At 43.8% G+C, this 13,085-nt stretch overlaps 1 protein-coding gene across 1 annotated transcript in view; it reads left to right on the top strand.

Moving 5' to 3' along the window:
* LOC149462014 (platelet-activating factor acetylhydrolase 2, cytoplasmic-like) overlaps window positions 1-13,085 on the top strand; it is a 94,583-nt gene that overhangs the window by 31,691 nt on the left and 49,807 nt on the right. Inside the window, exon 5 of the mRNA XM_089677573.1 lies at window positions 2,713-2,848. Within this exon, the coding sequence (XP_089533699.1) occupies window positions 2,713-2,848 (136 nt within the window). The remainder of the gene's footprint in view (window positions 1-2,712; window positions 2,849-13,085) is intronic.

Below are 13,085 nucleotides of genomic sequence, written 5' to 3'. Positions count from 1 at the left end.
GTCAGCCATTGGCAGCTCATGCGTGACACCTGCGCTTGCTCAGGCCCTTTGAGGAGGCCACGCTTTTCGTGAGTCGGCAGGACTATGGGATGAACGACGTCATTCCTCTGTTGCACGTCCTGGAACAAATGCTGTTAACAATGGCTGGTCAGGGTGCGGTAGACGTGGCGCACAGATCTCAACGCCACATGACCCCTGTGGGGGCAGGACAGGAAGAAGAGGAGGAGGTAGAGGAGGACATTGGTGCTCAGGAATTATTGAGTGAAATGGGTGGTTTTTCCACTCAGCGGACAGGAGTGGAGGAGCAGGAGCATCTGGTAGAGGAGGAGGAAGAGGAGACAGAGGACCCAGACGCACCGTGGCAGTATGCTGTGGAGATGGAGGCAGGGAGTCCCTCGCATTCCTTGGCACAAATGGCCCATAGCATGCTCGCTTGCTTGCGTACCGACAGCCGAATAATAACCATCAGACAGAGGGATGACTTTTGGCTGTCCACCTTGTTGGACCCTCGCTACCGTTCAAAAATGGTGGCCTTTTTCACACCTGCTGAGAGGGAGGCCAAAATAACGTACTATAAAAACCACCTATGTAGTCAGCTGGTCTCTGCCTGTCTGCGCCAACGTCCATCCTCAGACACTGTGGGCCCTGTGCGCTCGCGTTCCGCTGCCATGGCAGCAGGGGAGGGGTGGGGTGGTAGGAGCAGTGGCAGCTCCACCAGCAGCAGCTGCCTCAGTCTGCAGTCGATGATGAGTAGCTTTCTTCACCAGCGCAGTGAGGAAACTACTAACCAGCCGCAGCAGCAGCAGCAGCATCAGGTGGACCTGGAGCAGGACCTCAAACAACAGGCTTAGGCCTACTTGGACAGCACCCTGCCAACCGAGGTAGACAATCCCCTTGACTACTGGGCAACGAAACTTGACCTTTGGCCCCAACTAGCTGAATTTGCCCTTGAAAGGCTGTCATGCCCGGCCAGTAGCGTGGCATCGGAGCGCGTGTTTAGTGCGGCAGGAGGTATTGCAACTCCGCGGAGGACACGACTGTCCACCCAAAGTGTGGAGAGACTCACGTTTGTGAAAATGAATCAGGCGTGGATTAGTCTGGATTTCAAACCACCAGTTCCTGACACAACTGACTAAATCCGCCATGAATCATGCCCCAAACATGTGCCACTTTCAGGTCTCCTCACACTGCTGGTGTGTTCCATTTTTTGTCATAGGGTGCTGGCAGATTACGGGCCTCCCATAGCTGCTGCCAGGCCCCTAATCTGCCATGGGCCCCTATACCGCCTCCTCATGCTGCTGCCAAGTCCAGAGTCTCTCATGGGTCCCTGTACGGCCTCCCATTGCTGCTGTCTCCATCGCCACACTCTGCCATGTGCCACTTTCAGGTCTCCTCACACTGCTGGTGGGTTCCATTTTTTGTCATAGGGTGCTGGCAGATTACGGGCCTCCCATAGCTGCTGCCAGGCCCCTAATCTGCCATGGGCCCCTATACCGCCTCCTCATGCTGCTGCCAGGTCCAGAGTCTCTCATGGGTCCCTGTACGGCCTCCCATTGCTGCTGTCTCCATCGCCACACTCTGCCATGTGCCACTTTCAGGTCTCCTCACACTGCTGGTGGGTTCCATTTTTTGTCATAGGGTGCTGGCAGATTACGGGCCTCCCATAGCTGCTGCCAGGCCCCTAATCTGCCATGGGCCCCCGTACCGACTCCTCATGCTGCTGCCAGGCCCGTAATCTGTCATGGGCCCCTGTTGTCGCTTGTTGGCATATTCCGCTCGTTCAGATGCTCCTTCTCCTGCTACTCCTCTTCACGGATTCTGTCAGCAGTCTTTCTTGGAATCCGTTTCCAAGAGACAACAGTTTGCGAGCACGCACCCGACGGTGCAGAAGCTGAACGTCCTCCTGTCCAAGTTGCTGCTGCCAGGCTCGTAATCTGTCATGCGCCCCTGTACCGCCTCCTCATGCTGCTGCCAGGTCCAGAGTGTGTCATGGGTCCCTGTACGGCCTCCCATTGCTGCTGTCTCCATCACCACACTCTGCCATGTGCCACTTTCAGGTCTCCTCACACTGCTGGTGGTTTCCATTTTTGTCATAGGGTGCTGTATGGCCTCCCATTGCTGCTGCCTCCACCGCCACACTGTGGCTCCACACTCTGGTTTTGGCCCCGTGACTGCCCAAATGAGTGAAGTGTGCGGTGATTCTAAGATCGACGGCACTCATCTGCATGTCATACTGACTGTCAGTATTATTTCTCTTCCCCAGCAGATTCCAAGGGCATTTAAATTAAAGGTACAGTGTTCTGCACTAATATAAAGTCTCTCTGAAGCCTAGAAACACCCTTTTATAAGTTAAATTCGCAGCGAATATATTCGACTCGAATCAAAATTTTTCCACGAATTCGCCGAATCAGTCGAATCGAATTTTTGAATACTTCGCTCATCTCTAATTATTTTCCTTACAATTGAATAGTTTCAATTGGTTTTATTATATTTCACCTGGTTTGATGAGTTAAAGCCCGCAAGGCATTTGATGGTGCATGATGATACATTTGGTGATGTATGTTGATATGTATCACAAGCATTTGATGTTTCATTACTTTGCGGTTTTCTCTTGTAAAAACTTGGGGGCCACTGAATAAAGAATTTGACATGCAGTATCTAAGAATACAGTTTATTATATTTATCAGTAGGACATTTGTCATCATATCACAGGGACGGTTCAGCTTGTGCTACATTCCATTTCTCCGAAGTATCTTCAGGAGATGCAAGTTCAACACTTCAGGAGTTTTGGGTCCCGTATAAAAAATTGCAGCCTGGAATGAAAGAATTTTATCTCAGAAACTATCAGGTACTGTTTTTCTGTTTTTTAATAAATTCCATAATTGTTAATTTTTGCCAAAGTATTTACCCACCAAAACGCTGTAGGAAAATACAAAACAACTAATATTCACAAAATATTTTTATTGCATCAGTTACCTTTTTCCTTTCACAGTATTCTTCCAAAAATAAGAAACAAATCTGCAAGGATTTCAAATTTTTGTCAGCAGTTGTTGAGACAAACGGTGCAGGACTTCAGTGTTGTTAAAGTGTCAGCACTGACAAATAGTCCATTGTGGATAGGAAGATAAATTCCTTGCTTAGGAGGACACCATGTCAAATATATGGAGGCGTTGTACATTTTCTGTAATCTTTAATTGTTTGTTTGTAAATGTCATCAGACCATTAGTATATTTTAAGTTATTGTTTACTATTGTCTTTATGCCAGCTCGCCTAAACTGATCATTCTTAAAATGATACTAAACATGCAATGTTAAATTGCCATTATCCTTTCTATTTATGTATAAAGATCTCTGTATTTAATTTAAAGTGGTTCTAAAGACAGAACATTTTTTACCTTAAGACTGGGATCACATATGTGCAGGCCAGTTTTCAGTGCAATTTAAAAGCCTGGTCTGGTGCGATTTTGTTCAGCAATTTAGGTGCGATTCCAAATTGAATTGGTAAAGTGTGTGAGATTGTAAAATGCACCTGAACCAAACTGAAAATCGCACAGGATTCTTTTTCAAATCGCTGTGCGGCCGACCCGCACATATGTGAATGGGCTCCATAGAAAAGCCTTTTGGTTCACATGCCATGTGAAGCAGTGCAGTTCAAAATGCATCCGAATTCGCATATATATGAACCATAGCTCATACATTCAATGCGTTAAGGTAAAAAACCTTCTGCGTGCAGCTCCCTCTCAGCCCCTCCTAAATACTTACCTGAGCCTGATCTCCGTCCAGTGATGTGTTTAAAAGCAGCATCTCTCTCGGCGGCTCTCTCTCTCCTCTTTGGACAGAGAAACAGCACCAGGAGTCAGAGAGGGGGTGGGGCCAAGCTGCACTGTATGTGTCCATGGACACACAGTGCTGGCTCAAGAGTGAGCATACACGAGTGCCCCCATAGCAAGCAGCTTGCTGTGGGGGAATACAAAATATATGGAATCAAGCGCTGGGTATAAGAAATAATACAAATAAATGAGTGAATGGGAAACACGCTAGCTGCTGGCATAAAAGGTCACCTCAAGACCAAGCAATAATAATAGATGTATAATGAAATGCAGCGCTAGTAAATCTGTGACACTCTCAGATGTATCAAAAAAATTAAATTAAATTAAAATTGATTCAATAGATGTCAAATAAAAGTTCAGAAACAATTAATGCAGAGCAGGGTGGAGATTCCGTGACTCCTGTGATGGTGGAGAAGAGTATAGATTTACACTAACCAGATAGATGAAATGCTTGCGCATGGAGTATATAAGACCTACTCCTGGTACTCTGGATGTGAATCACTGGGATGGATAGTAGTCATCTATGCCTCAGCCACCAGGTGTTGTAGGTCTGGAATACATCAGAGGTCTCCCGTGATGCCAACTTCAGCCACCAGAGGGGGTATTCATCCCAAACATCAGATATCAAGTAGGTAGGAATCAGGCAGACCTTCAAAGAATGGGGCTCACATGGAGTAAACAGAGCCCCAGACAAAGCTTCTGATAGTGCAGTAACTCTAATATTGGTGGTAATAAGCATACAAGGAAAGACACTGCAAGCCATGCAGTGTAGTAACAATGCAGTCCAATAGAGGGCACTCTCTGACGCGTTTCGTGTGTAATACACGTTATCAAAGGGAGTGTGTATGTAACAACAGATCCATTAAATAATAATTGGCACGCCTGCACTCTATGCTATCGCCGCGTTATCGCGGGTAAATCGCGCATGCGCAGTAGACGCGTGGTGGCCATTTTCTTGTAGTGATGGAAGGTAATGGTAAAATCCGAGTTGCGCATGGATCACAGTGAGTTCAAGCAGTATAGGGAGGGCGAGTACTGGTCATCTGGTCCCCCTCCAACTTTTGGTGGTCCGTGGCTCCCATTCTCTGGTCCGCGTGCTCCTCCCCCTGTGAATATGACCCCTGCTGGGCCCAAGGGCCTCCTGGGGTGGGAATTGGATCCCTGGCCTAGTCAGGGGAGCCTCTTGCAGCCTATGTCAAACTCTGCATTTCTACGGTTTAATTATCATTTTTACAATATAATGATCCTGCCGATGTGCCTGACCGCATCCATGTAACTACTCTCTTGTACCTGCTTAGGGCGTTATAGGTCTCCTGGGGTTATTTTCCTTGGCCATCTAATTTTTAGCTGATCACCCCCAAGGGACTTCCTTTATGCCATCCACCAAGAAAAAAAAAGGGACAAGCTCAGAAGTCCCTTACAACATACCTACTTAAAACGCACGAGATAAGCAACATGTCTCAAGAGAATACGGAACGAGCATCTCCATCCGGTCCCACGCAGGATATCGTAGTTCATCCATTAACTCAGGACAATGAATGTGCACAGCAACTTACAAAGGGGGACTTGGAATTTTGCCTGGAAACTATGTACACTAAGCTAGCTGCTAAATTCCAATCAGAACTCCACAAGAGCACGAATGTTCTATCCCAGGAAATAGCAGCATTGGGTTCCAGAACTGACCGCTTGGAAACCAAACATGATGAACTCAGCCGGGCTTATGGTGAGCTTTCCAGGGATCATGAACATTTACAGACAGCCTTTGCACAATTGCAGGCACAAGTTGAAGATCTTGATAATCGTAACCGCAGGAATAATTTGCGAGTCAGAGGAGTCCCGGAGTCTGTGAATGAGCTTCCAAAAGCCATGACCAAGCTATTCCAATCACTCCTCCCAGACCATGACACTGGTTCCTTTGCTTGTGACCGCATTCACAGAGCCCTGCGTCCAAAACCTTCTATCGATAAACCTCCTCAAGACATTGTCCTTTGTATGAAGGAATTCCTGATTAAAGAAAATATACTCAGGGCTGCCCGCAATACCCCAACAATCACCTTTGAAGGCTCCATTTTGCCAATATTCCCAGATGTCTCTCCGGCTACGTTGGAGAGACGTAGAAAAATGAAGGAAATTACGTCCACCCTTTTTTCAGCTCGTATCCGCTATAAATGGGGCTTCCCCTTTAAGTGCATAGTCCCCCACAATGGCAGCGCATATACAGCTACATCTCTTCCTGAGGGCCAGGATATTCTGGCCAAATTGGGCTTGGTTGCTCCTCCTTCCCCTCGATGCCCTCCTTCCACTCCTTGGGTATCTCCAATATGGCGCACTCCATCTCCGAGAAGGGAACGGAGGAGAGTCAGACAAGAACCAGGATGAACCGTTTAAATGGATTTTGCCCGTTTGTATCTCATACATCCTTTGGATGGTTTTCATTGTTACTGCTGAGATGTCTCTATATCCCTGCATATTATGTTGCGTTTTTGGTATTTATATCTGGATGTGTTAAAGTTTAACTAAGGTCTTTGGACCTATATTACACCGCCCGTATGTTAATGGTCTTAAGACTCTTGGACACGTGACCCCACCCTGGCGCTTGGCATTGCCGGAGATGTCACCGCCCGATTGATGAGTGGCAGCTCTGGTTTCCATGTTTCACAGCGTCAGGGTTTGGGCCTGATTGGCCCTTTGATGTTTGATTTTTCTGTTTTTTCAGGTATGACACATGGCCCACCTGATCCATGTTTTCTAGTTAACCTTTTATTTTAGAAGCTCTTAAAGCTTTACCTCTATTGCTTTCTATCTTTTTTTTTTACAAAGCTTTAGTACATGATATTGGTTTTGTGATGATTTGTGGATGTCCTGGCGCCCACGCTGGGGTCTGGATGCTCCTTCAATTGTCACTACAGATTATTGCTCTGTTTGTTGTGGATCTGCTGATTCTAAAGTCTAACCAAATAGTTCTCAGAGATGTCCTGTCAAAATGTACTTTTATGCTGATAGGTATTATTTCCGTTTGCCATGGTTATTCAATGTATTTCGCATAATGTCCAGGGTTTCAATTCACCAAATAAGCGCAAAACAACCTTTCTTCAATACAAGCGATTAGGGGCTAAAATTATTTTACTACAGGAGACCCACTTTGCAGCAGCAAAACACCCGACATATTTTCATAAATCCTATAGGCAGGGCTATTACACTTTACATTCCTCTAAAAGCAGAGGTGTAGCCATTTTTTTGCATAATTCATTCCCTTTTGAGGTTCAACATGTGTACCGTGATCCGGACAGTAGGTTTATTATTCTTAAAGGCACCCTTTCGGGTCGTGAACTTACGATTGCTAATATCTATGCACCTAATTCGGCACAAGCTTCTTTTTTTTTCTCAATTTTTAATGTTCTGGATAGGTTTTTATCCCCCCATCTATTGGTGGGTGGTGATTTTAACCTGGTAGCAAACCTGCTTTTGGACCGTAGCTCCCCCTCGCAATCTTCCCAAGCTTTCCCAAAATCCCTTACTAAAAAACTGGATGCCCTCCAGTTGGTGGATGCCTGGAGGGCACATAATTTGGGAGCCAGGGATTATTCATTCTATTCTCACCCACTCGACTCTTATGCTAGATTAGATTAGATTTACTGTACCCCCATTTTACTAGCTAATTCTAGGAAAGCTTGCATTCACTTGAGTCCCTGGTCAGATCACAATATAATAGCCTTATCTATCACGTTTATAGGGTTGGCACCTACCCCCTACTCTTGGAGACTTAATGACTCTATGCTCACTGATATTAACTCTCGCCAAGAGGTGGTTACTTCTATTCAAGAATATTTTCAATCTAATTCTACTCCTGATATACAGTATCTCCAGCCGCACTTTGGGTAGCACATAAGGCGGTCCTACGCAGCCGCCTTATCTCCATGGCTTCTTCCAGAAATAGAAAGCAATGGCAGAAAATTCTACTATTTACCTGAGAATTAGAAGCACATCACAGAAGTCACATTGGGAACCCATCTCTCCTCAATAAACAGCTATTATCTCAAAAGCGTTTAGAGTTGAATACTCTACTTTCTCAAATGACTGAAAAAGCTCTTCGCTGGGCGAAGGCCTCGTTTTTATTACACAGCAACTCCGCGTCCACTATGTTTGCAAGGAAGTTGAATCACTCTTTGCGCCCCCCACATATCTATAAGTTACGCACTAACTCTGGCGCTGTATCGTCTCTTCTTCAAGAAGTTAATTGTATTTTTGAAAATTTTTATTCCAATCTATTAGCTTCTCCACAGTCGAATTCTGTTCCACCACCCAACTCGTGGCTGGGTTATATACCCCTCCCTGCTCTCTCACTTTCTCAATTAGCCTCTCTTAACCTCCTTGGCGGTATTCCCGAGTGTAGCTCGGGGTAACATTTCAGTACCAAGAGCGGTAACCCCGAGCTACACTCGGGAATACCATGCGGCACTGCTCCGGCATTTGTTCTTCACTTACCTTACCCAGCGTTCCCACGATGTGTCCCCTGCAGCGTCCCCGGCCATCTCCTCCGGCCGATGCCGGCATCCGGCTTCTGTGTCCTGTCCCTGTGACGTCGGGACGTACGGGCGCCGCCGCCAGCGGCGGGAAATTTAAAAATTTTAAAAAATGTCATTTTTTTTTCTACATTTTACATAGTAAAACATTGCTGTCTCAACCAATTTCACATACATTTTGTCCCTAGTGCTTTGTTCTGCGTCCTGCCTGCATTTTGTCTGTTCTTTCTGCCTGGAAACTGAGAAACGTCCATGGCGTCCAAAAAGTGTCCCTTTAGGTCAAAAGCGGTTTAGATCAGCTAGAGAACAGCGATAGTAAATTAGAACTACTTGCAGAATTGAGTGATAATGACTCGTGGGGAAATTCGTCATCAGACACTGAAAACGATTTTGCGACTTTGCTCAGCGATGTGCGAACTTGGCGCTATATTTCACATTTCAGTGTTTTTGGTTTGATTATATTATTGAATTAAATTTATTATTATTATATTATTATTTTTTATGATTATTTATTAAATTATAATTTATGATTTCGTGTTTCAAATTTTATCATACCCGGGATGTTTAATAGACTCTTGTTCGGACAGATTTCAGGGAGTTATTCCTAAATATTACAGGCCTACAATAAAAAAACTATATATTTCCATGCAAAATAATGGTACCGCTTTCAGACCGCCAGGGAGGTTAATGTCCCTTGTACTTTAGAGGAAATAACCCGTGCGATTAGCGCGCTCAAAAGCTCTACTGCCCCGGGTCCTGACGGATATACTGCTCATTATTATAAGCACTTGCTTCTACGTTGGCTCCCTATCTGATAACTTTATTTAATGATGTTTTGCAGGGAGGTAAGTTTCCTGAGGAGATGCTGCTGGCTAATATGACTTTACTGCCCAAACCACAGAAAGACCACCATTTACCACAAAACTATAGGCCAATGTCAGTAATGAATAACGATCTGAAAATATTCAGACGCATTTTGGCAGACAGATTGGCCCCTGTCATCTCCTCTTTGGTCTCTCCTGACCAATCAGGTTTTATCCCAGACAGATTTATCACTGATATTATTCGCCTCACTTTAAACGTTATTCAAGATGCCAATTTGCATTCTAAAGAGGTTTTATTGCTAAGTCTGGACATTAATAAGGCCTTTGATAGTGTTCTTTGGCCTTACTTGTTTACATTGCTGCAGAGAATGGGCTTCAATGATGAGTTTTTGTCTGGTATGCACGCCTTATATGACTCACCGAAAACAAGAATAAGGCTTCCCGGCTGTAACTCTGACTTTTTTACATTGGGTAGAGGTACCCAATGAGGTTTCGAAAACATTTCTGGATCACTTTCAGCGGGTTATTAATAATTTTATCTAGTGTAATAAACGTCTACGCTTTACCTCATCTGTTCTGTACCGCTCACAACGGACGGGAGGTCTAGGTCTTCCCAATTTTTGGCTATATTACCTCTCAGCCCGTTTTGCACAATTATCACAATGGGCAACTGTAAATTCTCAGATCCCATGGATTAGATTTGAATCTCAGTCTATACGCCCATTTTATTTACGTGGTGTTTTGTGGTCCAAAATCCCCCCTCGATCGTTCACTTTTCACAATTCTATAGTTACCCATTCATTGACACTTTGGTCCAAATATACACTTAAATTAAATCTGGTCTCTTCGGTTCCTTCGGGTGTTTCGTTTTTTGGTGATCCAAATTTTATTACAGCATTTTCTTCCCCTCAAACGTTTCATTGGTGGTATGATAGATCTCCTATTAGATTATCTGATTTTCAAAGGGGAGGATCTTATATTACTTTTTATATGCTGCGAGTACTTTTTGAGGTTCCGCTTAGCGAGTACCACCGTTATCGACAAATTAGGCATTTTTTTCAGTCACATTTTGGCCTCATACCCTCCTCTCCGATCTCATTTTTTTAACATATTAGCCGTGACTCTCCTAGGGGTAGGGGTCTTATCTCAGATCTTTATCATCAATTTTTGATCAGCTTCTCTCCCACACCCCCTTTATATAGACAAAGGTGGGAGGAGGATAGTGGTATCTTTTACACAGATGAGGAATGGGATTCTATGGTGGATAACATATGTAAGAGTTCGAGGTGCCTTTCTGTCCGTGAGACTGCCCTCAAGGTATTAACCAGATGGTATTATACCCCGTCATGACTACATGTATTGTACCCACAAACGTCCCCTTTATGTTTCCGGGGCTGTGGCCTTACAGGTACATTAGTTCACATGTTTTGGGCTTGCCCAACTATATCCTTGGTTTGGCGTAGGATATCGGAAGTAGCTGCTTCCTTGGTAGGCGCCCCGATACGTCTGACTATACAGTCCCGTTTATTGGGAGCTCTTATGCCGGAGGCCACTGATGCTGTCATGAGATTGATACATACCATTTGTATTGCTACTTTATGGGCTATTGCCCTACATTGGAAATCCACCACGGTACCCTTGACCTCTGTTTTACATAGAGTTGACGCTGTGATGCTCATGGAGCGTATTCATTATACTTTGCTGGACAAGATGCACTTGTTTGATAAAAAATGGGAATTATGGAAGGGTTATAAACATTCATTACATGACTAAAAAACATCCCGTTTGAAGGTTATTTGGCATATGCTATTGACAGATGTGTCTTTCGACCAACTTTATCGTTTATGTTATTCATGTACTTGAAATCTTTTCTCTTTCTTTTTCCTCCCTATCCATCTTTTTTACGTATATGTACTCTTCTGAAATGTACTTTTCAAGTGTGCCTTGTTACCAATGTACGCATCACTTGTAACTGTACTGTTGTTTTAAAGTCTACCCTTGAAAAATAAAACCGTTTGTAAACCAAAAAAAATGATTATAAAAAATTATTATAAAAAATTATAATATTAAAATAAAATAAAAAATATATAAAAACAGAGGAGAAATTAAAAAATGAGAAAATCAGTACCTTATATAACCTCTTCAATACTGGACACTTTCACCTCCCCCCCTTCCTGACCAGGCCAATTTTCAGCTTTCAGGTGCTGTCACACTTTGAATGCCAACTACTCAGTCATGCAATACTGTACCCAAATTTTATCAATTTGTTTTCAGACAGCTAGAGCTCTCTTTTGGTGCAATTTAATAAACACTGTTTTTTTCCCTTTATAAACAAACAAATACCAAAAATGTTGCAAAAAAACATATTTTCCTTCATTTCTGTTATACAATTTTGCAAATAAATAATCTTTCTTCCTAAAATGTATTCTGCTACATTTCTTTGGTAAAAATAACCCAATTGAGTGCATAATATTTAGTCTGTATGAGAGTTATAGAATCTACAAACTATGGTATATACAGTATATTTGAAAATTGATCAGTTCTGATGTACTGATTGCTTATCATTTCTTGAGGCCATGAAATGGCAGGACAGTACAAATACCCCTCCCCCCCAATAACCCCTCCCTGGGGGGGAGGGGTATTTGTAAGAGACATGAGTTTTTTGAAGTTGTGATTTTTTTGGAATTTAGGCAGACCTTCAGTAATTTTTCCATCTAATTTTTTCTATAAAATCTTCTGACCTTACTGTGTTATCATTGGAAAGCAAAACTGTAGTTTGGTGTCAGTAAATACCTTATTTTCTATACTTCCTCTTTCGTTGCTTGTAAATCGCCTAGGCGAGTGACATGGTTTTCTTCCTTTGCACTGACTTGGGGATAGAATCTTCAGGTATTCCAGGAATGCTTGTTTCTTTTTTTTTTCTCATTCTCTGAGAGTTTGCTGGCAGGAGAGGGGGGCGAGGAGAGTGAAGCAGGGCTGTGGGAAGTCACAGGAAAGCCGAGGAGGGCTGCAGGGCTGGAGGGGGCCAGATGAGGGTGGAGATAGGAGACCTGTACACTTTGGAACAAAAGTGCTGTTTCTAATACCGCCTGAGCCCTTTTACCATGCATGCATGAGATTTCACCGAGCCCGAGAGGCGAAGTATTCCAGGCTATTCCAGTGCAGAAAATGCAGCAAAGGATCTTACGTTGGTGAAACAGGACAGAAGTTGCAAACAAGGATAAATTTGCACAGACATACCATCAAGGAACATAAAGAAGATGACCTCTGCACACCTGTAGGACACCATTTTGCACAACCAGACCACACTGTGGAAGACCTCAATATTTTAGTTCTTAAAGGAAATTTCAAATCCATTCAGGAAAGAAAAACTTTTGAACTAAGAATGATAATTCTATTTGACACAAGAGATAACGGCCTTAATTTGGACATGGGATTCCTCAATCATTATCCAACAGTTTTATGACTATCACCTCAAGCGTGACTCCCTCTGTGTGAGTGTTGTCTCTCCCCCCCCCCCCTTTGCTTTTGCTGTGTCTTATCTCTAGCCTCTTTTTTTTTTTTTTTTTTTTCTTTTTTATCTCTTCTAACATTCTGCTAAAACTTTGTGAGTAGTACTGCTTGGACCTTGAAGAAGGGGACATTCCCCGAAAGCTTGTCCTCAAAATTGTATGTTAGTGCAAATAAAAAAAGTCACGGACAGCACTCAATTGTTTCTGACACAGAAAAGGTAAGCCAGAGATGTGCAAATCATATCACCTGATGCCCAGGACATGCAGTGCCAGGTGCGGGGCAGGTGGTGTTTTCTAAAATTTAGCCCTGCTGTGGGCAAGCAGAGATCCGGTTCTTCTGTGTGAGCTGGGCTGTACTTGGTGCCCTAGGGATGCTCCAGTGTAGATCCCACTGCAG

Source organism: Staurois parvus, unplaced genomic scaffold, assembly GCF_062004578.1.
Source record: "Staurois parvus isolate SC_StPar_1 unplaced genomic scaffold, SC_StPar_1.0 ptg000188l, whole genome shotgun sequence".
Taxonomy (NCBI): Eukaryota; Metazoa; Chordata; class Amphibia; order Anura; family Ranidae; genus Staurois; species Staurois parvus.
This window is presented reverse-complemented; position numbering and strand designations above follow the sequence as displayed.